Below are 25,706 nucleotides of genomic sequence, written 5' to 3' on the forward strand. Positions count from 1 at the left end.
TGAACAAAAGCCTTAAGTCTTGAAACAGCCACTCATTGTTCTGGGTATTACAATCAATTTAGGAGCAAGGAAGAATTATAGGAATAATAGCTGACACTAGGAACTGTGCTAAGTAAGCTACGAAGATGACCTCAAAGAATAAATTGTATTCTTATTTTATAGGTGAGGAAAGTACGGTTCTTGCCTGAAGGCCACACATAAAATGACTACGGGTTTTAACTGAGGAAAGTGACTACAGAGCCCCAGTTTTTAAAACCACAAACCAGAGGAGTGAAACAATCAGATTTCAAAAAGATTCCCTCCAGTAGTTGTGGAAGGAGTGGATGGGAGAAGGAAAGCAGCAATCCTGTAATCAGAATAATTAAGGAGGTTGGCTAAATACCGAGGATCAGCAATAGGGCAGAGGCTTTGGGGATCGGGGTGGTATTTTTGAGAAGTATTTGGATAGTTTTCAGTGCTTGGTATGGATCAGACGTGATCTGACGTGGACGGCAACAGAACGGGGGCCCCTCACTGAGATCCAGACTAACCGGGGAATTTGAATTTGAAGACAGTCGCAGTTGGCACTCCGACCCCAACCCCAACCGTCGGTAACAGGGAGGGGTATTGTACTCTCCGCGCCCTAGCCCGCCCACAACCAGGGATAGTGCTGAGTCATTCTGGCGGGGCGCGTTCGGTCGGGGCGGGGCTCGGACCAGATCCCCCTCCTCTCTCCCCCTCCGGCACCCCCGGCCCGCTCTGACTCTCGCGAGAGCCCTACAGGCTATAAAGGCAGCACCTCCCGCGTGCTTCACGCGTCTTCTTCCTGTCTGGCGTTTAGTTTGTTCTGCTTCAGATCTGGTAAGACGCCCTCCCACCCCGCCCCGTTGTCGCCCTTTCCTCATCCTCCCGGGGACCTACCCTACTCAGTTTGGGTTGCTGCGACGCGAGAGGCGGCTGGGCGAAGCGTGACGCGCTCGAGAGTGGTTAGGCGGTACGTGCACCCTCCAGTGGGGCTTCCTTATGGGGGGGGAGACCCGTTTAAACCCCGAAGCCACGTCGGCTCGAATTTCTTCTTCCCCCGACAACCCGAGCAGAGTGCGCTCATTGGCTTGGCCTGGCGACGGGGCGGACTCGTGGTAGTGGTGGGCTCTCCTCAGCAGCCTCCTTCCGGGCGCGGCGGGTTCCGGAAGCTTCTAGAATAGACCTGGAAACTGACCTGAGGCCCGCCCGTTGTGTGGTAAAGGTAAAGGCTGTTCCTGGTCCTCAGCTGTGACCAGATGTGGAGTTTCAGTTATGAAGATTCCCTTCCTTGTTTCTATTTTTTTCATTTACGGAATAGGGTTTGTGGTGGTCCCAAATCCCTCTGTGAAGATTGCACTTTATTTTTTTTGCTGGTGCTTTCCGAAGTGTTACATTGCGGGTGATGATGGGAGTGGCAGCGTACCAGAAGTGGAGTTTGGGAGTGTGGCTTTCACCAGCCACACTTCTTGGAGGAGGAGGCCCTCAAAGGGTTTGAGGTCCAACAACGTTTCCCCGGCTGAGTTGGACTTTAGCGGACGTGGGGCCGCCTGGAAAAGCAGATTTGGACGAGAAGGTCCTTTATGTTAGGGTCACACCCTATATATTTTGTCGCCAAATTGGAGCGTGCCTTAACTAGTTTGTCATTAAGAAAAAACTTTTTTAATGCTTATTTTTGAGAGAGAGAGACAGAGACAGCGACAGCGTGAGCGGGAGAAGGGCAGAGAGAGGGAGAGGGAGAGAGCCAGAATCTGAAACAGGCTCCAGGCTCTGGGCTGTCAGCACAGAGTCCGTCCGAAGCGGGGCTTGAACTCCGGATGGGTGAGATCATGACCCGTTCCAAAGCAGATCGGAAGCTTAACCGCCTGGGCCACACAGGCGCCCCTTTCTTGTTAAGGGTGTTAAGCAGTAAAAAGTTGGCAGTGACTGGGGCACCTAGGTGTCTCAGTAGATTGAGCGTCCGACTTAGGCTCAGGTCGTGAATCTTGTTAGTGCATTTGAGCCCCGCATCGGGTTTCTGCCCCTCCCTCGCTCATGCTCTCTTAAAAATAAACATTAATTTTTTTTTTTTCAGTGCTAGATGCTCGCAGCGTTTCTTTTGGTTGTGGTACTATGCACCAAAAAAAACTTTGGGACTTGGAAAATTAGCTTCTTCTGGCTTTCAAACTGATGGCTTACTGGTTAACTAATCTTTGTTGACCTAGGTGAATGCAATGCAGCCTTGCTTTTTAGCAATAGGTAATTGTCCTGGCCCGAGGTCAGAAACCCATTTTTGAAAGGACTTCAAGCTGGAAAAGAGGTGGTGGTGATGGAGGGGGCACTTGTGGGGAAGAGCACTGGGTGTTTGTTGTATGGAAACCAATTTGACAATAAACTATTAAAAAAAAAAAAAAGGACTTCAAGTGCTTAAACACAAATCCTACTAAAGGTTTAGAATTTAGTAGATGCCAGAATCCTGGTCTTGCATCTTAAAAAATTGGATTGGCGTTAGGGTGTGTGCTCTCTTGGGCAAATACACTGGAGAAAGGTCCAGCATACTTCCTGAATTATGAAGGCAGATGAAGGTGCAGTCCAGGGAAAGGGGAGCAACATGACCACTTGTAGGAATCACATTCTGTGGCATGGTTATTTGGGCTCAGGTTTGGGACTGAACTTAGTTTCTTTTTGCATAATGAAAATACAGAGTAAAATTGCCTTTGCACAAATCCTGTTTCAGAAAAAGTAATAGACGTTACTTCAGTTTATAATGAAATTGTTTTATTTAAGTGAAAATGATATTCAGAGATATGTATCTGGTTTTGTTTCAAAAGATGGAAAGCTCTTACTAATGTAAAAACTAACGTATATATTCAGGACCACTGGACAATTAATTTTATCATTATACAGCTAAGTTTCTAAGTAGATGAAATGTGCTGGTTATCTAAAAAAATAAGGCTTGTTTCTAATTCATTTCCTCTTTCCTTTTTCAGCTGATAGTAAGATGTCTTCAGGAAATGCCAAAATTGGGTATCCCGCCCCTAATTTCAAAGCCACGGCTGTTATGCCAGATGGCCAGTTCAAAGACATCAGCCTATCTGACTACAAAGGTAAGAGTAATTACTTTAGATTCATTAAAATTGAATTATTTTAGAGGAACCTGGGTGGCTCAGTTGGTTGAGCATCCAACTTTGGCTCAGGTCATGATCTCATGGTTTAGGAGTTCAAGCCGCACATTGGGCTCTGTTGACAACTCAGAGCATGGAGCCTGCCTTGGATTCTGTGTCTCCCTCTGTCTCTGCCCCTCCCCTGCCTGTGCTCACTTGCTCTCAAAACAAAACAAAACACTAAAATTGAATTATTTTACAATTTGTGATGGCTCATTAGGTTTTTGTATCTGTTACATTTGATTGTAAAATATTTATATATTCTAGGTCACTATCTTTAGGGTTAGGAGGCTGTTTACCTCCATGTTGAAGGGAAATAGTGATTACCAACCATGATCATGGGTAGATATTTTAGGTTCAGACTGCTATGGAAAAAGCCCATGCTTTAATTATGTCTGGACTTTTTTTTTTTAATGTTTTTATTTATTTTTTGAGACACAGATCATGAGCGGGGAGGGTCAGAGAGAGAGGGAGACACAGAATTGGAAGCAGGCTCCAGGCTGCTCAGAGCCCAACGCGGGGCTTGAACCCACGACTGTGAGATCATGACCTGAGCTGAAGTCAGAGGCTTAACTGACTGAGCCACCCAGGCGCCCCTGGACATGTTGTTAGCTTAGTTATCTTCTCAGTACTCTGTTGTATGGTCTTAGAGATCTTCTCGGTATTTCATTGAAAGGTCAAGTTTTTGCTTGTTAAGTTTACGAAATACGTATATCACAGCTGCTATATTATTAGGCAGAAGGCTTAGGTACATTCCCTTGACTGTTTTGCCCCAAGAGAAGAGTTGATGGTACAGTTGGAACAACTTTTCATGTTACAGTTTCACATAAACACTCGGCAATTTCTACTTTTTTTTTTTAAACCTTATAGTCTTGGAACAGTTTAACAGTTGAGTTTTCTGGATAGTTGATACAAATTCCTTGAACTGGAAGCCCGAAATCAGATGTAACCTTTCTTAGTGGTATAGTAATTAGTTCCTAGACTCAGCTTTTGCTTGGAACATGTGACTAAGGTTTCCTAACCCAGCACACTTGTTTGGAATGAGAAGCAGGTAAGAGGGGCCCTATGGAGGGAAGCTCCTCTGGCAAACAGGATAAGTAGCACCATAGGGAGGTGACCCTGGCCCAAGGGTTTAGAAAGAGCTGCTCTCTGTCCTCCAGGGCTTGACCTGCTGAGGTTTCACAGTGCTTGTTAGGCAAAGCCCTGGAGAAGTTGTTTAGATGAGTGAGTTTCTACGGATTTTGATTTTCAGGGTAAATGTCAAAAGGAGCAGCTTATTTTGATTTTCAGACATTGCTGCTACCTAGAAACACGTGAATATTTGGAACTGTTTCAGTAACTCAGCCTATTAGGTTTTCACTTTACAAGTCAAAAGGCTGCTTGTCCAGTTGAAGATCTATCTACTTCTGTTGGTAACCTGAGTGACCTCAGTAAATTTACACTAGAGATCCTGTTACTATCAGGACTTTTGGAACTTTTGCTTCAAGAAAATTTTCTTTTCCTATTAGTACTGTTAGGAACCTGTTTGTGCTGATTCAGGTGATCACTTTAAACCTTACCTGTCCCCTTGATGTGGTTTATTTTGGAAGAAAAATACAAAAGGCTTTGTTTTGTTTTGATTTTGTCTTTTTATTGCCCTGTAGCACAGAATCCAGTAATGGAGATTCTCCGGTGCATTAATTGTAAGCATTGGCATTTAGGCTGTCTAGTGGGTAATTGCATCCTTGGTTTTGCTTTACTTCATTGGAGAACTTGGTGTATGTACTAAATTAAAAAAAAATATATTTAATGTTTATTTTTGAGAAAGAGTGTGAGTTGGGGAGTGGAGAGAGAGAGGGAGACACAATCTGAAACGGGCTCCAGGCTCTGAGCTGTTAGCACAGAGCCCAACATGGGGCTCCAACTTAGGAATGGGGAGATCATGACCTAGGCTGAAGTCACTTAACCGACTGAGCCAACCAGGTGCTCTGTGCTAATTTCAACTACGTAGAGATGAAAATCAGACTGAACATTGTTTATCTTACAATTGGCAGCTAATGAGGAGGCAGGAAAATAAAGCATAGAACTGAAAGGAACTTTTTTAAATGGAGGCTTTCCTGCCACAAGATGTTTTGAAAGTAATTGCTAGGAGACGTCTGTTGAGTGTTGGCATTTAGCAGTTGTTTTCTATAAAAAGGCATTTTTTTCATAGAAAAATGTCTTTAGGGTTTTACTTTTAAAAAATACTCTGTGGGCGCCTGAGTAGCTCAGTTGGTTGAGCGTCCGATTTCGGCTCAGGTCATGATCTCGCTCTGTTGACAGCTAGGGGCCTGGAGCCTGCTTTGGATTCTGTGTCTCCCTTTCTCTCTGACCCTCCCCCACTCATGCTCTGTTTCTGTCTCAATAATAAACATAAAAAGTCATTCTAACAAAAAATATTTGGAGAGAAAGAGAGGGCATAAGTGAGTGAGAGGCAGAGAGAGGGAGGGAGAGAGAATTCCAGGAGGGCCAGGGAGAGAAAGAAGTGGGGCTTACTCGAAGTGGGGCTTGCACTCTTGAACCTTGAGATCATGACCTGAGCCAGAGTGAGATGCTTAACAACTGAGCCACCCAGGTGGCCCAAGATTTTATGTTTAAGTAATGTCTGCACCCAACATGGGGGACCAAGAGTCTACACACACCACTGAGTCAGCCAGATGTCCTTTTTAAAGCAAGGAAATAGGTTTCAAAGGTAAACCTGTGGCTTTTTCCTCCCTAGGAAAATATGTTGTGTTCTTCTTTTACCCTCTTGACTTCACCTTTGTGTGTCCCACGGAGATCATTGCTTTCAGTGACAGAGCAGAAGAATTTAAGAAACTCAACTGCCAAGTGATTGGTGCTTCTGTGGATTCTCATTTCTGTCACCTGGCATGGTAAATCTCTTGGTCAGCTTTTGCATATGAACTTTGAACTAAGCTGCAGGTGGGATTGGGGGCTTTGATAATAGACTTATTCAAGTATTGCCTTCTGGCTTCTGATGGAAGGAGTGTAAAGGCGGTAACTTCCTCTTGTTGCTCTTTTATTACCTGGCAGCAAAGGAGAAGCAGCCTGGGTTGCAGCCCAGTGTACCCTGGTGACCTTAACTGTCTTCAGGCACTGACTTTACTGCTTGAGAAAGTTTGAAGTCTTTTGGGTATTAGATTAATGTTGAGAAAAGGAAGGAGTAGATAACAATTAGTGCTTTTACTACATGAGTTAAAATGAATGTGATCAAATGTGTGCCTTTTGCTGTAGGATCAACACACCCAAGAAACAAGGAGGACTGGGACCCATGAACATTCCCTTGGTATCAGACCCCAAGCGTACCATTGCTCAGGACTATGGAGTTCTAAAGGCCGATGAAGGCATCTCATTCAGGTATATACCTACCAGAGGGTTCTCATCAAAATTAAGATTGACTTGAGGGCCTTTTTTATTTGGAGAAAGGTAGGGCCCTGATCTATAGACTCCTTTCTTGTTGTTAACTGTCCCCCCCCCACCCCCCAGTTAATTTATTGAGAAATATTGATCTCCATGACTAAGTTTATTTTTTAGCTTTTTCAATTTTACTTATTTATATTTCATTTTTCAAATTTATTTATTTTTGAGAGAGAGCATGAGTGAGGGGAGTACAGAAAGAGGGGGAGAGAGGATCTTAAGCATGCTCAGTTTGAGGGGGAGAGAGAGGATCTCAAGCATGCTCAGTTTGTAGAGCCTGATGAGGCGCTCTGTCTCCTGAACAATGAGAGCAGAACCTGAGCCGACATCAAGAGTGGGATCCTTAACCAACTAAGCCACCTAGGCACCCCTATTTAGATTTTATTTATTTATTTTAAATGTTTGTTTATTCTTGAGAGAGAGAGAGAGACTGAGCATGGGGGTAGGGGCAGAGAGATAGGGACATACAGAATCTGAAGCAGGCTCCAGGCCTCCGAGTTGTCAGCACAGATCCTGACATGGGGTTTGAACTCACAAACTGCAAGATCATGAACTGAGCTAAAGTCAGACACTTAACTGACTGAGCCACTCAGGTGCCCCTAGATTTTATTTTTAAGTAATCTTTATGTTGAATGTGGGGTTCAAACTCCCAGTGTTGAGATTAAGAGTCACATGCTTCACCAATTGAGCCATCTAGGCACCCCTATCACTATGTAAATTTAAAGTTTAATGGGGTGCCTGGGTGACTCACTTGGTTAAGCGTCCAAGTTCGGCTCAGGTCATGATCTCACTGTTTGTGAGTTCGAGCCCTGTGTTGGGCTCTGTGCTGACAGCTCAGAGCCTGGAGCCTGCTTCAGATTCTGTATCTCCCTTTCTCTCTGACCCTCCCACGTTCGTACTTTTTCGGGCTGTCAAAAATAAATATGTTTTTTTTTTTAATTTATTTTTAATTTTTAAAATTAATCTAATCTCCCTCCCTTTCTTCGTCTCTCTTTCTCCTTCTCTTTTTCTCTGTTGTTCCTTCTTTCCTTCATTATGTCTGTACCTAACATGGGGCTCAAACCCACAACCCCAGGGTTAAGAGTCACATGCTCTTCTGGCTGAGCCAGGCAGGTGCCCCTCATTTTGTTTTATGCTAGGGTGGGGGCGGCTGGGTTCATTAGAGGCAAAGCCAGTGCAAGTCTGGGAGGCCAGCACTTTTTCATTTCCATTGTTATCACTGTTCTAACAAAGCTGTTTCTAAACTGATATGCATCTCTCTCAGACCTTCAATCTCTTTTTCCCAGGGGCCTGTTTATCATTGATGATAAAGGTATCCTTCGACAGATCACTGTAAATGACCTTCCTGTTGGGCGTTCTGTGGATGAGACTCTGAGACTAGTTCAGGCCTTCCAGTTTACTGACAAGCATGGGGAAGGTAAGTCAGTTTACCTGGTGACTTGATAATAGAATGGTGGTAGGATAGGAAAGATGGCAGGAACAAGGTCTGTCTATCAAATGAGAAAAATCTGTGTCTCCGTGAAATTGAAGTCTCTGCATTATACTGAGTTGTGGGGGTAAGGTAATAGAAAAGCTTGGAGAGGAATATAAAAGGTTTTTTTGATCCAGTTCCACATTCTAGCTTCTGCCCTGCTCATTTAGAATCACTGCCGCAGCCCTTTAAGTTATTGAAAGGGTGCAGGAGGATTTCCTAGGTGTAGAAGGGCAAAACAAAAGGCTTGAGCATTATACCTAGAGATAAAGCATGCCATTCTTGACAGGTGTTTATTGGGAGAGGAGCTTAATCCTTGTGGTCCATATTTGTTATATTTGTGTTAAAAAAATTGTAAAAGACAAGGTTTGTATTTTGGAAAATAAAAGTAGGACTAAAATAACCTGCTCAAGGACAATGGACAGATACAACTAATGCATTTCTCTCTTAAAATACTTTTTTTGAAAAAATTTTTTTAAATACTTTCTAAAAAATACATATAAAACATTCTGTTGTATAGCGTGGTTGTCATGTCTGTAAGAATTAAAATCTGCAATTAATCAAATTATGTAAATGTTTATGTAAGATCTTTTTTTAGGAAGGTTAGGGATAGAAGGTTTCAAATGAAATATCGAGGTTCTTCATTAGACATTTGAGGATAAAAGAGAATTTTTTTAAGATTTTTTTTTTTTTTATTTAGTTTTGAGAGAGCGCGTGAGTTAGGGGAGGGTCAGAGATAGAGGGAGACACAGAATCCGAAGACAGGTTCTAGGCTCTGGGCTAGCTGTCAGCACAGAGCCTGATGCAGGGTTCTAATCCACGAACTGTGAGATCATGACCTGAGCTAAAGTTGGATGCTCAACCAACTGAGCCATCCAGGAGTCCCAAAAGAGGATTTTTTTTAATTAAAAATTTTTTTAGGGAGTGTGTGAGTGGGGCAGGGGACAGAGAGAGATGTGAAGCATGTTAAGCATGGAGCCTGTTGCAGGGCTCATTTCCATGACCTGAACCTGGGCTCATGACCTGAACCAAAATCAAGAGCAGACACAACTGAGCTTATAGAATCCATACATCACTAAGCAGATTCAAATCTAGGGTTTTTACCTAGCATTTTATAGAGTATAGGCTTCCTCCCCCTATTTTTCCAGCATTAGTACTTTTCTCCTTATATTCTCATGGCGGTGTTGTGATAAGTACTCAACTACTTGATGCCAGCTTTTGAGTTTGTAAGGCTGTAGCTTTTTTTTTTTTTTAAAGTTTATTTTTGAGAGAGTGGGAGGGAGAGAAAATCCCAAGGAAGCTCCAAACTGTCTTTGCAGAGCCTGATGGAGAGCTCAAATTCACAAACTGGGGGCGCCTGGGTGGCTCAATTGTTTAGGCGTCCGACTTCAGCTCAGGTCATGATCTCCCGGTTTGTGAGTTTGAGCCCTATGTCGGGCTCTGTGCCGACAGCTCAGAGCCTGGAGCCTGCTTTGGATTCTGTGTCTCCCTCTGTCTCTGCCTCTCCCCTGATCACACTCTCAAAAAAATAAATGTTAAAAAAAATTAAAAAACAAAACCCCAAAACTGACATGACCTAAGCCAAAGTTGGATGTTTAACCGACTGAGCCACCCAGATGCCCCTAGATTTTGTTTTTTTTTTTTTAAGTTTTATTTTTGAGAGAGAGCATGAGAGCATGTGCACAAGCAGGAAGTGGCAGAGAGAGAGAGCCTGTTTGGGATTCTAGTAGGCTCCATGCTGTCAGCAAAGAGCCTGATGCAGGCTCGATCTCAGACCTTAAAGACTATGACCTCAGTTGAAATCAAGAGTAGAAAGCTTAACTGAGCCACCTGGGTGCTGCAGGGCTGTAGCTTTTTTTTTACTTATTTGCCCTCACTGGAGTATAGTTGTTGCTGGAATGAAAAAGCCTTATGCTAAGAGTTAGTTTAGTTTTTAAGGACTTATCGCCTGAGGCTGCAAGTGCTGGGTATGTGGGGAATGGAGATCTTAAACTTCACACTTTTCCAAGTTTAATGTAATTGAGGATTAGAAAGACAAAGACAGTTACTGTTTGTCTTTTAAAAAAATTTTTTTTAATGTTTATTTTTGAGAGTGAGCACGAGCAGGGGAGGGACAGAGGTGGAGGGAGACATAGAATCCAAAGCAGGTTTCACACCCGGAGCTGTCAGCACAGAGCCAGACATGGAGCTTCAACCCATGAACTGTGAGACCATGACCTGAGCTCAAGTAGGCTGCTTAACCAACTGAGCCACCCAGGTGCCCTGAGGACAAGATAGTTGTGATCAAATGCTACTGATGTCAGATCAAGTACACAGTGTACTTCAATAGATTTGTCTTAATAACATTCCATTTTCTTTCTCTAAATAATAAATAGTTCAGACTAGTTTTCTAAGGCCCATTTCAGCTCTGATCCTGTGATGAAGAATGCTGAAGTTGTTAAAAAGAGTTGGATGCAGGGTCGGCTTTAGCTCAAGCGGTTACTTCACGTCTGGTTGTTCAAAAAAAGAGTTGGATGCGGAAGTTGTTAAAGAGTTGGAATTAGTGGTGTGTCTCTTAGAGGGACCCAAAAGTGGTAGTTTGGGTGAGCACTGATACCCAAAGGCACCATTTGCAGAAGCTTGTGTGGATTTGAAGAGGCTGATGGCTGCTGAGACTGCCTCCTGGTGGGGGATGAGATTCAGCTCAAAGACAAGTTTGTTGAGTGAGGCAAAGCCCTTTGCTAGCACATTGCATATAGGCGAGACTTGAACTCAAGCTTTCATAACTGAAAGTTGCTTCTTCAGACTCTTGGTCTCTTCTTCCGATCCCACTAGAGCAGGATAAGCTTTTTGTGTGTAGCCTTTATGATTTATAAGATAGTGACCTTTTGAGAGCCTATGAATACCAAAAATTCATGGTGGTACTTTGTGTGTGTTATTTGGCATATAGGCTTACGTTTCTATTTTTTGTTGAGATGTAATTGACCTGTACCATCAGTTTTTATTTTTAATGTTTTTTTTTTTAAATTTATTTTTGAGAGACAGAGTGTGTGAGCAGGGGAGGTCAGAGAGAGAGGGAGATACAAAATCCAAAGACAGGCTCCAGGCTCTGAGCCTTGAGCAAGGCTTGAACCCATGAACCGTGAGATCATGACCTGAGCCTACGTCAGATGCTTAACTAACTCAGCCACCCAGGTGCTCTCTTTACCATCAGTTTTAAACGTTCAATGTAATTCAATTTTATTTGTATTTATATATCCCATATTCCTATTTTTTTTAGGTTTTTATTTAAGTTTCAGGTAACATAGTGTAACATTAGTTTCAGGAGTAGAAATTAATGATTTGTCACTTATATACAACACTCAGTGCTCTTCACAAGTGCCCTCCTTCATACCCATCAGCCATTTAACCCGTATCCTACCCCTCTTTTCACATTTCCTTCAGTAACCCTGCTTGTTTTCTATAGTTAAGAACCTACATTGTTACTATTTTTTAAATTTTCTAATGTTTTTATTTTTGAGAGATAGCGTATGAGCAGGGGAGGGTCAGAGAGCGAGGGAGACACAGAATTAGAAGGCAGGCTCCAGGCTCTGAGCTAGCTGTCACCACAGAGCCCAACGCGGGGCTTGAACCCACAGACCGCAAGATCATGACCTGAGCTGAAGTCGTATCCTCAATTGACCGAGCCACCCACGTGCCCCTTAGACTTAAGTGCCATGAGAACTTACTGCCAATGAGAAAAAGTTGGCAAGGGTTTTCTGGTTCATTATTCTTATCTTTGTGTCATGATCTATAATTGGGCTGTTCTTTTAAAGATTACCTGTTTTCTAAGACCCAAATTTTTTTGGTTTCCTGTTCATACTACTGTCAAATTTCTGGCTGGCTCTCAATCTGGTCTTTGCTTATTTGCTGCTCTTTGTTCTTTGTAGCTTTTTTATGTTTAGGGACCTGTATTTTAACCTATTGGTGCTACTAAAGTTAACTGTAACAGTCAAGTGTAGATTTCAGGAAAGTAATGGCAGCTGGGTCCATATTATTTTGTTCCCAGGCACTTAGTTCCTGAGTGACGTCTAAGGCTGTCATCCCTGGACTAAAAAGGGTTCCCCCCCCTCTCCCTTAAGCATGTGAGACTTCTTTATTACTGGACTTTGATGATTACATGTCTCCTAGAAGATGGAATAGCAGATGGAAGTGAAAAATCAGAGATTGGTTCCCTTGCTTTTTGTCTCCTCAGTTTAGCCCAAGGAGCATTGTTGGCTCAGGATTATAGGAAAAAGTTGAAAGCTATGCCGTCTGCATAAATGTATGAAAGATTCAAACTCAGACCTTTGTTTACCATGGGTAGAAGGTAGTCACTTAGTGAAACAAGTAGGGCCTTCTATGGGGGTCCTGCCCCTTTGTATTTCAGGCTGTCCCATTTGGCAGAGTTAAAGAACACTAAGGAGGCCAACGTTGCTATCTTCAGAGCCTTAACTGTTGTACCCAGTTCTAGCTTTGTTTATTTATTTAGCTTATTTCTTGGTATGTGGACAAACCATGAAATTAAAAAAAAATTTTTTTTTTAAGAGCATATAAGCTGGGGAGAGGAGCAGAGGGAGAGAGAATCTTAGGCTCCACGCAGAGCCCAACACAGGGCTCAACCCCACGACCCTGGGATTATGACCTTAGCCAAAATAAAGAGTTGGATGATTAACCAAGCCATCCATCTAAGTTTTAGACTTTTAATGTAATACAATGTGGCATGATTTGATATTTTAAGTATACAGTTTAGTGACATTAATTACATTCACGGTGTTGTAGATCTATCAGCAATGTTTTCTGGATGTTTTTATCATCCCAAATAGGTATAACCACTAAGCAATAACTCCATTCCCCTTTCCTTCCGGCCCTCGGTAGCTTCTAGTTTGTGTCTGTGAGTTTGCCTATTCTAGATATTTCATGTATGTGAAATAAAACAATACTTGTCTATTTATATTTGGTTTCTTTCACTTAGCATAATATGTTTGAGGTTCTCAAGGTTCATGTTGCAGTGGGTATCAAAATGTCATTTTTTTTTGAGGCTGAGTAACACTCCATTTTATGTACATATATTGTGTATTCATTCATCTCTTGATGGACACAGGTTTTTAAACTTTTGGCTGTTGTGAAGAATACTGCTAGTAATGGTGAATGGGTGTCTGGAGCTTTGTATTTTAGGTATATATATTAGAAGTGTAATTGCTGGGTCATGTAGTTCTGTTTAGCTTTTTCAGGAACTTGCTAAACTCTTTTCTATGGCAGCTGCACCATTTTACATTCCCACCAACAATATTAAGGGTTCTTTACAAACTTGCCAACATGTAGTATTTTCTTTTTTTTTAAATACTATATAGCCTGGTGGGTGTGAAGAGGTGTCATTGTGCTTTTGATATGCATGTCTCTAATGATTAGTGATACTATCAAGCATATTTTCATGTGCTTATAGACCATTTGCGTATCTTTGGAGAAATGTCTGCTCAAGTCCTTTGCCCATTTTGAACTGGGTGTCTTTTATTGAGTTGTGGGAGTTCTTTGAAGTTTATTTTGAGAAAGAGTGAGTGGGGGAGGGACAGAGAGAGAAAGAAAAAGAATTGCAAGTAGGCTCCGTACTGTCAGCATAGAGCCTGACATGGGTCTTAACTCAGGGACCATGAGATCATGACCTGAGCTGAAACCAAGAGTCAGATGCTTAACTGACTGAGTCACCCAGGTGAGTTGACTGGGTGTCTTGAATTGTTGGAATTCTTTATAGATACATTTTGTATATTAATCCCTCATCAGATACGTGATGGGTAAATATTTTTTCATATTCTGTGTTAACTCTTAAAAATGTCCTTTTTGGGGTGCCTGTGTGGCTTCAGTTGGTGAAGCATCTGACTCGATTTTGGCTCAGGTCATGATCTTACGGTTTTGGAGTTCCACCTCACATCAGCTCTGTGTAGACACCACAGATCCTACTTGGGATTCTGACTCCCTCTCTCTGCTCCTGCCCTTGCTCTCTCTCAGAATAAATGAGAATAAACTTAAAAAAAAGTCCTTTGTACAAAAGTTCTTAATTTTAATCAAGTCCTGTTTATTTGTTTATTGTTGCATCTGCTTTTATAATCCTGTCTAAGAATGCATTTCCAAATCCAAGGTCATGAAGTTCTCGGTTTTCTCCAGAGTTTGATTTTAGCCCTTATCTTTAGGTTGATCCATTATTGAGTTGAATTTTTTATGTAGTGTAAAGTAGGGATCCACCTTCATTTTTTTTTTTTTTAATATTTTTTTATTTATTTTTGAGAGACAGAGAGATACAGTGCGAGCAGGGGAGGGTCAGAGAGAGAGGGAGACACAGAATCCAAAGCAGGCTCCAGGCTCTGAGCTAGCTGTCAGCACAGAGCCCAATGTGGGGCTCGAACCCATGAACCCTGAGATCATGACCTGAGCTGAAGCTGGTCGCTTAACCGACTGAGCCACTCAGGCGCCCCTCCACCTTCATTCTTTTGCATGTGAAGTCTAGCTGGTCCCAGCACCATTAATTGAAGAGCATTTAAGATTTTTGAAAAGGTATACACGAAGCATACATAAAACAATTTAGGAAATACAAATACCGATTCATCCACTCTCTACTGTTAACAACTTTTTTCCCTGTATGTGCTTTAGGCAGATTATTTCTAGACCAAAGCATTCAATTGAAAATTTTTTAAATTTCAGGTTGCATGAATATTATAGTATTAGGGTTATGGTGAAGATTATATTTCTAGTTAGCCTTGTACTAAAAGGCTTGAGTGATCTCAGTCTGTAGCATAGCATCCTGGTTTCCTGAGTGTTCACCTCTTAAGGTGCCAGATTCGGTTTTGAGCCTTTTGTCCATTTGTCACCCATTTGTCCATGGGAGGAGGGTGGAACTCAACCACTGAGCAGGTTATTAATTGATAGTACTTTTCTCTTGGCAGTGTGCCCAGCTGGCTGGAAGCCTGGCAGTGATACCATCAAGCCTGATGTCCAGAAGAGCAAAGAATATTTCTCTAAGCAGAAGTGAGCACTGGGCCATTTTAGGGCCAGGCTGCATTGGGTGGCGATGAAAACAGAATCTCTTTGTACTCTTGTCATGCTTAAAACACAAGACTTTAGATTCAGTGCAGATGTGGTATGGATAAGACAGGCCTTTCCTGCAGGGGTTGGGGAGGCCAGCCTTTCTTCCTCTGAAGAGATTGGCCTACGCCGTGCTACGGAGCAAGCCAACTGATGTGTACAGTAGTGGGGCATCACTTTTGATCTTTGTTGTTTCTATTAAACTTGAACTGAGACCTTGTTGAGTCTTCATTTTAGCGGGCACTAGCTTTGATTTTTAGAGGAATTTACTCTTTGCTTTCCCTTTATAGGGCCATATGAGAGTGATAGCTGCCTCAGAATCAGAAAGTTATACTGGGTGGGGGCATATGCAAGTAGACACAGGAAAGAAACTGAACCAAGGTGTTAACATTTTCACTACATTTGGGGGAGAAGAGCAAGACCTGTTAGAATATTGGTCAGAGCACTACAGTTTGTCTTTTAGGTGAAGCATAAGTTGCACGTTGCAGATGGAGGCCCCAGTGAGATTACTTGGACATTTCCCTTTATGCTGAGGGCTGCATGAGAACTTGAAGCTTGGCCTCTTACACTAAATACCTGGTACTGACTCTGTAAAAGATCAGAATAAGAGGCTCTGAAACTAAAAGGGGGAGGGAGGGACAAACTGTCCTGGTGTTTGTAGGGGAAGGCTTTCTGTATCAAAAGCACAGTGCTGAGCACTTCCTGGCTTCCTTGGGTCCTAGCTTTTTGATTGGAGTGTAGTCCTATTTTGGCCCTCATTCATCTCCTTGTTCTGAGGAGGGAGGGATGTAAGGGGGATGGAGGTGGGTTTCTCCTGAGTGCTTGTAACTAGGGAAGATGCAAAACAGTCTGGTGTATTGTGTACTCTTCCAGACATAAGCTAGTCCAGTCTACCCCATGCTTCCATGCAAGACCTAAGAGCAGTAGTACAGGATGTCCAGGGGTTTCAATGACCGCTCACACACCTCTTAATATAAATAAGTGAATTGTTCCAGAAATGCTTTGCATGTTTTTATTTACTCCTCACAACAAGCCTATGAGGCAGGTGCCATTAGTTTGGGGATGATTGCCCTTTAGGGTCTGTAACAAATAGATCTTGGAGTACTGCAGAGAAAGTTTAAGAGGAGTAATCCCATATCCTAAGCCAGTTGGGGATCCTGGATCTGTCTTTTTGACTTACTATTTTGACTAAATTTCTCTAAGCTTTGTTATCTTCATTGAAGATTTCTATTATAGTCCTTTTTGTCAAAAATAATATTGTGCTCCAGGCACCTGGCTCATTAGTTAACCATCCAACTCTTCGATCTCAGCTCAGGTCTTGATCTCAGGATCATGAGTTCTAGCCCATGTTGGGCTCCAAGCTGGGCCATTGAAGCCTGATTAAACAAAAATATTGTACCCAAAATAAAATCTCTTGTTTTGCCAAAGCCAAAGGTGTCCTGGAGCAAGTACCACTTATAAATAGGGATCCCAGGGGAGGAGGGAGGATATCAAGGGCTGGGGGATGCAGGTGGTGAGATACTGGGGCTGAGCCAGCCTTGGGCTCTGCTGGGATTCTGGGGCTTCTTGGGTGGGAGTGTGGTAAAAGGAAGTTCAGAAGATGCAGAACTAGGATTCTCTGAGGGCTGGGCCAAGCCCAACAAAGCTAAACGTTGGGCAGGTGGAGTAGAAAAGTAGGTTTTCTGTTCTTCTGAGTAGCGCTCCTGTGGTGTCACAGCATCCCGGTATGTCCAGTCACGCCAATGGAAATTAAAGCCTTCAAGCAGGGTGATTCGGTCAGCTCTTGTGGGTACACAGTCCAGGGGCTTTATGGGTGGCAGATCTGGCACCTCTATTCCTGGCAGCAACATTACTCCTCGGATGGCAAACCAGCCTCCATATCGGGGGTGTATGCACACACCTGATATGTGCTGAGGAGAAGGTAAAGCAAGGTTATGGAGGTCACCTTGACACTAAGTCCAACTATCCTCACGGCAAGCTAGGCTTGTTCATTTATTCTCAAGGGACACAGATTCCACATGTGAACCCAGCCTATGGCCGGGCTCCCCTATTTCCTCTCCTAGACAACCCTTTTCATGCGTTTACTTTGGCCATGAGAAACCTATAAGGGTTCCTTAAGCTGAGTCTCTGTCACTTTCCCAGTCTCACTGTTGGTTTCCTGATCACTGCTCTGCCCCCTTCATCCCATAATCAGATTTTAAGAATAGACCAAGTTCTCTGACCTGATGTATTCTCAGGCCAACTCCAGAAAGCATGTGTGGTTAGGCTCCTGACTAGGGTACCCCTTTCCCTTGGATTCTGTCTACAAAATCCTTTACCCAGGGTAGGTGGAAGAATGTGAATTGGTATCTTGAGGAGACTTCACCATTTTCTCCCAGTCCCTACTCATTCACCCTTGCCCTCTGACCTGGGTTCCCCAGGGATCAGCCTCCACATCCTTTCGTTGATAGTAGTAAGCAGCCCCTGCCACATGGGCTGCAGTCTGAGCCAGAATCTTGGGGCGCCGATTGGGGTGTACCTCATAGTCAGCGATGACTTCCATTTGCAACTCTGGGAGGTTCTGAGATAAGAGATGGAAGCTCATTTCAGCATAAGAGGAATCATGACTTTGTCCTATAGTCTTAATTTGTGTTAGTTTGGTTCTGTCCTCAGAAGCTGTTTAAAGGGAAAACGGTGCCTGGGTGGCTCAGTCGGTTGAGCTTCCGACTTCAGCTCAGGTCATGATCACATGTGTGGGTTCGAGCCCCGCGTTGGGCTCTGTGCTGACAGCTCAGAGCCTGGAGCCTGCTTCCAGTTCTGTGCTTCCCTCTCTGCTTCTCCTCGCTCATGCTCTGAATCTCTTTGTCTCAAAAATAAATGAAACATTAAAAAAAAAGCTAAACAGACCTTCAACTTGGGGGTGGGGGTGGGGAGCTCCACTGTGAAGAAAATGATATTCTGTCCAGGAGGGCCCATGTTTGAAGGGAAATAAGGTCTGACTTACAAACGCCTATTATGAGGGGTTACTTAGCTCAGCCCTCCAGAATCTCAGTGTGGAGGAAGACATGACCCAGCTTTGGGGATACCCAATGTATGTGTATTTATGTATGTGTACCTGTGTGGTGGGGGGTATATTCTACCCTCAAAAGGCCCCAAAACAGCACAAAATGTCCAGGTCTAGGGCAGACAGGTGAAGGGACTTCCAAGGGAAGTCTAGTTTGAGGTTCATATTATTAACTGCCCATAAGAGTAAGGTAAGTGAGTTTGATTCTAGACCTGGGGGGCTGCTAGAAGAAGGTGGCTGAAACTGGGCTAAGAATGCAGAATGGGGAGAGATCACAATGTCAAAGACAGCTCTAGCATAGCTCATCTGGGAAGTGGCTCATAACCCTAAGTAGGTCTAGATCCTGTACTAAGCTTAGAAAAGCTGGAAGCAGCTACTACAGGTTTGAAACCTGGGGGAATGTGTGAACTTTGCTCACCTTTCTAACACGGCCCAAGTGGTAGGCCACACACTGGTCCACAGGGTCAGTCATTGGTCGGAGATGGCAGCTTTGCAGGAAGGGTTTGAGGGCCCGGTCAAACATGGCAGGTGTGCTGAGTACCAGGAAGGCCAGGGTAGGTCCTGGGAGGGGTAGGTGGAAGGCTGGAGGCAGAAGTGCATTATACCATGCCACCTGGAACAGAGAGAAAATTCAGGCCATACAGGAGGGCCAATTTAGGCCTTTGCTAGACCCATACTTCGGCCTGGCATTCAAGGCCTCATAAATTTTGGCCTCAGTATCTAATTCATTTGGTGAATGGATTTCTACTGATGCTGCAAGATGTATATTTATGGGGGAATCCTCCATAGGGGACTCTGACAGGGAAGTTTGGGATAAAGAGCCAGAGAATTCATGAGCAACTAAGAACCAAAAGAAGTCTACTGTGATTAGTGCAATGATGGCCAGATGAGGATCCTGTGAATTAGAAAAGGCTTCTTGGAAGCTGTTTTGAAGGCTAGGAAGGAAACTGACAAAATGATGTGGGGAGGGAAAATCTGCTGTTTATTCTAAATAAAGGTCACAGCATTAACAAAGACATGCAAAAAGGACATATTTTGGAAAACAGCAAATTGTCTAGTTTGATAGAAGCGAAGGGTCTGTAAAGGGGACAGGAGAGAAGTGGAGAGATCAGTAAGTGTGAGATTATGACTGGCCTAGATACTAATTTAAGGAATATAGGTCTAATTTGGTGACAGTGAGGGGCTAGCCATTGAAAATTTAAGGAGGAGGGGTGCCTGGGTGGCTCAGTCGGTTAAGCTTCCGACTCCAGCTCAGGTCATGATCTCACAGTCCGTGGGTTCGGGCCCCGCGTTGGGCTCTGTGCTGACTCAGGGCCTAGAGCCTGCTTCAGACTCTGTGTCTTCCTCTCGCTCTCTGCCCCTCCCTGGCTCACACTGTCTCATTCTCTCTCTCAAAAATAAATAATAAAACATTAAGAAAATAAAAAAAATAAACTTAAAAAAATAAAATTTAAGGAGGAAACTGACATGATCAGTTTTAGAAAGATCCAGTTGCAGTGTGAAAATGGATTGAATGCAAAATGATAGCAAGCAGATTATTGCAATAATCCAAGCATGGAGGGGTTGGATAGAAGGAAATGGATTTGGGAGATTCAGGTGACAGATCCCTAAAGGTCTTGGTGTCTAACTGTATGTGGGGGAGGGAAAGGGTGAGAAGTAAAAGCCACGATGACTGGCTGTGTTCAGTACAGTAACTCTTTACTACCCACCCAGTTCTACCTGACCCACCGAACATTTCCACTCTCTCCATACCTGCCATCCACCACTACTTCCACACCTTTACGTAAGCTGTTTCTGATACATAATACTCTTTCCTTCTTTTCATATATAGCTCAACTCTTTTTTTTCTGGGAAGTCCTTCTCAACCTAGACCGAGCCTGCTTTCACTATATTCTTTCCCAGCACTGCTGTGTGCCACTCAGTGGAAGGGGTGGGAGTAGGTGGTCTCTTAAGCATCAGGCAAAAGGCTCAAGCTGAGTTGATTTAGCTTTGTGTCCAAGCACACAGCTCAGTACAGGGCACTGGATAAGGGGGGTGGATCTATGTAAACAAGGGTCGATAGTGGTGCCAGACTTCTGTGACAAGCAAGTGCACAGTTTCTGTACCCAGCCCAGCACTGGTGATTGGCAACATCGTGAATTGGCCTTCTGTTGGTAGATGGTACAAACCAGCCAATTGTTTGCTTGTTCAACAATAGGAACGCCCTTCCCCCTCAGATAACCTAAATCTTAGCTACACAAACCTACCAGGCCTTGCCCTATCCTAACTCCTTAAGGAAGCTTTTTTTTTTTAATGTTTATTTTTGAGAGAAAGAGAGAGGGAAAGAGCGTGAGCTAGGGAGGGTCAGAGAGAGAGGGACACAGAATCCGAAGCAGGCTCCACGCTCTGAGCTGTCAGCACAGAGCTAAAGGCAGGGCTCAAACTCACAAACCAGGCTTAACCGGCTGAGCCACCCAGGCACCCCTCCTTTTGGACGCTTCTAAACTGACTCTGACCTTACTTGTCACTTTCTTCCTGTAAATTAGGCAGGTGGCAGAGTCACAAGATCACTGGGTTATGTGGTGTCTCTCATTCATCAATATGGCATTATATGGGGTTAAAAGGACAAACGTGCGGCCGTTACTCTACCTTTTTAACCAAGTCCCCATTGACACCTTGTCCCCGTACGTCAGATGGACATGGGGCCAGAAGAGCTCGGGAAAGATCAGAAGGCTCTCAAGCTTCACGCCAATAGCACCGAGGCCAATCATACACTTCGCCCCAGCACCGCAGAAAGGATGAACCAACCTGGAATGGGTAAACCTCGAAGCCAAAAGGGCACAACGTGTCCTCGATCTTCTGCTTCAGTTCTGCGACTTGCGGCTCCATAGCGCACGCTAGGCGCAGAGCTTTCTGGGGAATAGAGTCTCAAGGACAACCTGGGTCGTTAAGTTTCAAGGTAGCTTGGACTTCACTTCCCAGGAACTATCGGGATCAGCAGCGGGACGGCCTTGGCTCTGCAATGCATCTTGGGATATGTAGTGCATTTTGTCCTGGGTCCAACAACTACGGAATCAGAAAGCCTCGGTTTCCCGGCAAGCTTCACGGGGGCGGTGTGAATGCTCGAGCCGCTACCAGGGTAACGTAGTTCCACGGCCTCCATCGCCAGTCGTCTCCGCGAGAGACGAACTCAGTTTCCCAAATGGCGTTGCGGCAGCCAGTCCGAGGTTGGATGGACTTTCCCGTCTAGAGAAGGGTTTGAAAGGGGCCGCGGCACTAGAAGCTGTCACAGGTTCCGAGTGTGTCTTGGATCTGAGAATGTTTCGACCAAGATTCGGCACTCTTAATTCCCATTTGATATCTGAGTATCAGAGTATCCCGCTTTCCCCCTAGATCTCCCCAAGCACCACTCCCCTAACCAGTCCCAGTTTGGCTTGATACTGCATCCCTACCGTTAGTATTACATCCCCACTTCCCACTTTCAATCTAAAGTGTAGCTTTACTGGGCTGTGCCTCTGGTGTCCCAGGCTGGGAGAGCAAAGCCACAAGACGTCAGGGAGCCTTGCGGAAGGTTATGAGTAGGAGCCTGAGCTGGTCTGAGCATCTCGACGTGCTTCTCAAAGCTACTGATGGAAATGTCGCCAGGATTAAGGTGAGAGGGCACCTGAGGGCCCCCGTTGGAGGTTTGGGTTTAGGGACACTCAGAGCTTATAGGCCTGTGAACTTGTTTTGTTGTTGTTGTTGTTGTTGTTGTTTGGTATTTTTTGGTGTGGGTTTTTGTTGTTGTTGTTGTTTTATTTATTTTTTTTTTTTTAGCAGCGGCTGTTTCCTCTTGGAGTCTCCACAGCGGGTAAGTTTATCTCTTTTCTACCCCTAGTCTTTTCTTTTTCAAGGATCTGCTTTTTTCCCCAGTGCCTGTACCATCCACCATCCACTCTTTCAAATTCCAACTGTTTTCTTTCCTGAACAAACATCTGTTTTCCCCCCAAAGATATGCCTCACAATTGTCTCTTGCTTATTCCCTCAACAGGAGATTTGGGTGGGACCTGGATTTCCCATTATCACTTGCCTCCCCAGTCTGGAGTCCAAGCTCAACAGTTTTGGGCTCTAGAGACTCTCTGTCACCCAGAGAGACTGAGTTGGGGTAAGACCCATGGCACATCTTCTCTCTGGGATGAAGTTACTATTCTCCAATCCCAGCTTCAATCCCAGGCTCAGGTAAAGTGTGGAATCCCAAGTGTGTATGTCTTGTGTTTGTGTGAGATGAGGATACCAGGGGTTGGGGATGCCCCTTACATGGTAGTTCATGTGGTTTTTCTTGCCTGGGTAGGTGACTGAGACACTAAGGCCGGCTGTGCAGGGGTTGCTGGAAGAGCAAAAGCAGCAGAAGTACAAGATCTGTGCCATGGAAGGTATCTGGCCAGTTCTTTTTTCCCATGCACACAGCTCATTATGTATGTACACGATTTTGTTACATACATCCTGTGTGTGTAGTTGTGTCTTGATTTGCAAGTGGAGTCTAGGCTCATGTGTAAAGGTCTCAGAAGGACTGACCCTCAGTTTGTCCCACTACAGCATCACTAAGGTTGCTGCAGGGGGGCCCAGAGCAGAGGGTCCTTTTCCTGGAGCAACAGCTGGAGGGGTTGAGAAGGGAACTTCAGGGCCTTCGAAGCCAGATACAGGAACAGGCCCAAGCCCCAATACAAACAGGACCACGAAAGTGCAGTGCTACTGGTGACCTTCACCAAGAGCTTCAGAATGAGTAAGTAATGGGCAAGACTTCTCCTTCTTTGGGCCTCTGAATTCCTGGTACTCTGTACTCTGGTAGTGTCCTCAGGGCTTGTTGATTGGCTTTAGAATGCCACTACTTCCATCTGTCCAGGCGTCAACTCCTGTGGGAGGAATCAGAGATTCTTCAGGAGGAATTGAAGTTGCTGCAGGACCAGCTGAGTGAGTAAAAGATTGGGGGTGGGTATGAGTTCACCTATCCCTTTTCCTGGAAAGCCTTTTTGCTATCCCAGTAAGTGGTCATAACTCTGATTTCTTGAGCTGCTCAGAAGTCTGGCCAGGTGTTTTGTCTTGCCTTCATGGTGTGAGTCTAGTCTCCTTAGTCAGCTTGGAGGGTTCCCAGCAGCTAGACCAGAATGTTCTGTCTCAGTTTTCAGCACCAGGCTGGGCACAAGACAGGGAGGGGAAGAGAAAGAAGTTGGAGAACAGCTCTCTTACATTTTTTTCTCATTGAAGGCCAGCACCAGGAGCTGCTGCTGAAACAGATGGCTGAAGGGCAAGCTCAGGCCCACAGCTGAAAGGTAGACCTATCTCTTCATATCTCCTGTGGAGGCTCCTTCCTTTCTGTCTTTTCTGTTGTGCAGGCAGGCCAGGATACACTCTCCCACTCCTATCTTTTTCTCTCTTCCCTGTGCTGACTCTACCTCCCTCCAAAGCTTTTCTTCCCAAGCCCTCTTCTCCAGGTTGATAGACTGTCATTGCCCACATGAGAGTTCCATGTGCTGAAGATGCCTGTGGTGGGGTGGGGGATTCCTCCTGGAGAGGGAGAGGAATGGTCCTTCCTGGTGCTACCTGGGCCCATGGTCTGGCAGATGTTGGAGCAGCTGCAAAGGGGCCAGAAGGGCAAGAGTCACACCCAGGAGGCTGCCAGGACAGAGACCCAGGATTCCTGGCAGGAGTACAATCTCCTTAGGTCAGGGAGTGTGGATGCTTGTGGCAGTGGAAGGGATTTGTCTCAGAGGCCAGGCATTGGGGACCAAAGTTCAGCTATCCTAGATTTGACATGAGCTGGTAGGAGTGGTATGATTATCTGGGTTACAGCCTGTAAAGGCAGTACTGGACATTATTTACTTGATACATAGTCACTGAGGTATCTTTATATGTTTGAAGGATAAAGGGAGAGGAGGGGTGCCTGGGTGGCTTAGTCGGTTAAGCCTCCGACTTCGGCTCAGGTCAGACCTCACGCTTGTGGGTTCGAGCCCCGCATCAGGCTCTGTGCTGACAGCTAGCTCAGAGCCTGGAGCCTGCTTCCGGTTCTGTGTCTCCTTCTCTCTCTGACCCTTACCCCTCTCATACTCTGTCTCTGTATCAAAAATAAATAAAACATTAAAAAAAATTAAAAAATAAAAGGGAGAGGAGACTGGGGTCCTCACCTCATGAAGGAGAACAGTTCTATGGTAGAAGGATCATCTGAACCCACTGTCACCGTCTCTGCCTCTGATTCTGTTCCCCTTTCCAGGACCTCCATTCATATCCTCCAATCTAAGCTGCCCCTGGCTGCCACCTTCTCCATGTCTCTTTCTTCATCTAGCTCTGAAGTCAGTTTTCTGGACAGCAACAGTAGCTGGGAACTTTTAAGGAAACAAGGAAGGTGGCGGTAAGTGCAGGGATCCCAGGTCTGGGAGGATGAATCTGAATGGTGCTTGTGTGTCCATTGCCTGATTATTTAGCACTGGGTATAATAGAGTCTCTGCCTCTTTTTTGGTGAATCCATCATTCTCTGTTATTACTTATCCCAGGTCAGGCTTGTTTGTTCCTCCCCATCAGACGGGCCTAGAGCCTAGTACTGTGTGTATCATAGTGTGTTGATGTGTTTTCTTTACCCTTTCTTTCCCCTCAGATCTCCAGAGGAGCATACTTTCTGACCTGGAGCTCAGTAGCTTTCAGCTTTCGAACCAGAGCCTTGAGCAGGAGCAGGAGAACCTATTCTTTAAGAGCCCCACAATGTTCCTGAGTGACCCATAAGAACTTGTAAGAGTAGCCTTGCTCACCTTACCCACCAAGGCCCTGTTTCTGGGCCCCCTGGCCCTCCTCTCTTGATGTAGCTGGCATCTGCCCTCCTTACTGAGGCTCGTCACTGCCTGCCCACCAATTGCAATAAACGTTTTAACTCTTCCTTATGTCTTCTGTGAATCAGCACCCACATGGGATAGACTCAACTGTACCTTTTCTTCCTCCTGTCTCTGAAATCCAAGTTCATAGACACTTACAGCTTTCTGCCATCCCTGTCTCTGAAATCCAAGTTCATTGACACTTATAGCTAAACTTTCTGAGTGCAAGCCCTGTGCTCAGTGGAATTTGGAAGGAAATAGGAGTTCCCATTCTGGTGGGTGGAATGAAGTAGGACAGTGCTCTGGGGCAGTATTGCTGTGGGGATATAGAGGAGGGCAAGACATTTAGATAGGCCTGGACCTGAGCAATAAGAGGCTTCCTCTGCTCACCTCCAGCTTCTACCTCTTAAGGCTTACTCTAGTCCCTCCACATTTCTTCATCCTCAGTAGTTCAGCCCTGCTTGCATTTCTGCAACAGTCTCCTGGTCTCCTTTCTTTCAGTCTCTGCCTCTAATCCAGTGGCTTTAGAATTTTTTGAGTATAACCTCTGTATATAAGAGATACAGTTTACATTGTGGCCTAGTAAATACACATGTATATATTTATTAAATGAAACAAATTTCATAACTTAATATTCATTGAATCATTAGGGGTGATGTACTCTGATATTTCTTGTTACATTAAAAAAATGTCTTGTGGTTATTAGTTCTAATCCTTCCATC

The 25,706-nt window shown here is 44.5% G+C and overlaps 3 protein-coding genes across 11 annotated transcripts; 2 read left to right on the forward strand and 1 right to left on the reverse strand.

The window, feature by feature from the left end:
• The first annotated feature begins 735 nt into the window (after positions 1 to 735).
• PRDX1 (peroxiredoxin 1) lies at positions 736 to 15,338 on the forward strand. Of its 3 annotated transcripts, none has more exons than XM_029946970.1 (6): positions 736 to 840; positions 2,970 to 3,086; positions 5,881 to 6,034; positions 6,396 to 6,518; positions 7,865 to 7,995; positions 14,985 to 15,338. In XM_029946970.1, the coding sequence occupies exons 2-6, from the start codon at positions 2,981 to 2,983 to the stop codon at positions 15,068 to 15,070; spliced, it is 600 nt and encodes a 199-aa protein (XP_029802830.1). In that variant the 5' UTR covers positions 736 to 840; positions 2,970 to 2,980; the 3' UTR covers positions 15,071 to 15,338. The 3 variants fall into 3 exon arrangements, with proteins under 3 accessions (XP_029802830.1, XP_029802831.1, XP_029802832.1); XM_029946971.1 differs by lacking the exon at positions 736 to 840 and adding an exon at positions 870 to 973; XM_029946972.1 differs by lacking the exon at positions 736 to 840 and adding an exon at positions 1,204 to 1,225.
• A 783-nt stretch (positions 15,339 to 16,121) lies between these two features.
• MMACHC (metabolism of cobalamin associated C) lies at positions 16,122 to 21,125 on the reverse strand. Of its 4 annotated transcripts, none has more exons than XM_029946967.1 (4): positions 20,954 to 21,125; positions 18,585 to 18,779; positions 17,642 to 17,683; positions 16,122 to 17,033 (listed from the first exon to the last, which is right to left on the reverse strand). In XM_029946967.1, the coding sequence occupies exons 1-4, from the start codon at positions 21,032 to 21,034 to the stop codon at positions 16,614 to 16,616; spliced, it is 738 nt and encodes a 245-aa protein (XP_029802827.1). In that variant the 5' UTR covers positions 21,035 to 21,125; the 3' UTR covers positions 16,122 to 16,613. The 4 variants fall into 4 exon arrangements, with proteins under 4 accessions (XP_029802827.1, XP_029802826.1, XP_029802829.1 ...); XM_029946966.1 differs by having other exon boundaries at positions 17,531 to 17,683; positions 20,954 to 21,123; XM_029946969.1 differs by lacking the exon at positions 20,954 to 21,125 and adding an exon at positions 20,795 to 20,947 and having other exon boundaries at positions 17,531 to 17,683.
• On the forward strand, positions 20,877 to 25,049 carry CCDC163 (coiled-coil domain containing 163). 4 transcript variants are annotated; one of them, XM_029946964.1, is made up of 10 exons: positions 20,877 to 20,962; positions 21,128 to 21,284; positions 21,638 to 21,797; positions 21,962 to 21,995; positions 22,176 to 22,363; positions 22,476 to 22,557; positions 22,721 to 22,907; positions 23,028 to 23,095; positions 24,393 to 24,510; positions 24,764 to 25,049. In XM_029946964.1, the coding sequence occupies exons 2-10, from the start codon at positions 21,265 to 21,267 to the stop codon at positions 24,885 to 24,887; spliced, it is 981 nt and encodes a 326-aa protein (XP_029802824.1). In that variant the 5' UTR covers positions 20,877 to 20,962; positions 21,128 to 21,264; the 3' UTR covers positions 24,888 to 25,049. The 4 variants fall into 4 exon arrangements, with proteins under 4 accessions (XP_029802824.1, XP_029802821.1, XP_029802822.1 ...); XM_029946961.1 differs by lacking the exon at positions 20,877 to 20,962 and having other exon boundaries at positions 21,283 to 21,372; positions 21,673 to 21,797; positions 24,393 to 24,530; positions 24,774 to 25,049; XM_029946962.1 differs by lacking the exons at positions 20,877 to 20,962; positions 21,128 to 21,284 and adding an exon at positions 21,305 to 21,372 and having other exon boundaries at positions 24,393 to 24,530; positions 24,774 to 25,049.
• The last annotated feature ends 657 nt before the right edge of the window (positions 25,050 to 25,706 follow it).

The sequence above is a fragment of the Suricata suricatta genome, chromosome 8 (genome assembly GCF_006229205.1).
Source record: "Suricata suricatta isolate VVHF042 chromosome 8, meerkat_22Aug2017_6uvM2_HiC, whole genome shotgun sequence".
NCBI lineage: Eukaryota > Metazoa > Chordata > Mammalia > Carnivora > Herpestidae > Suricata > Suricata suricatta.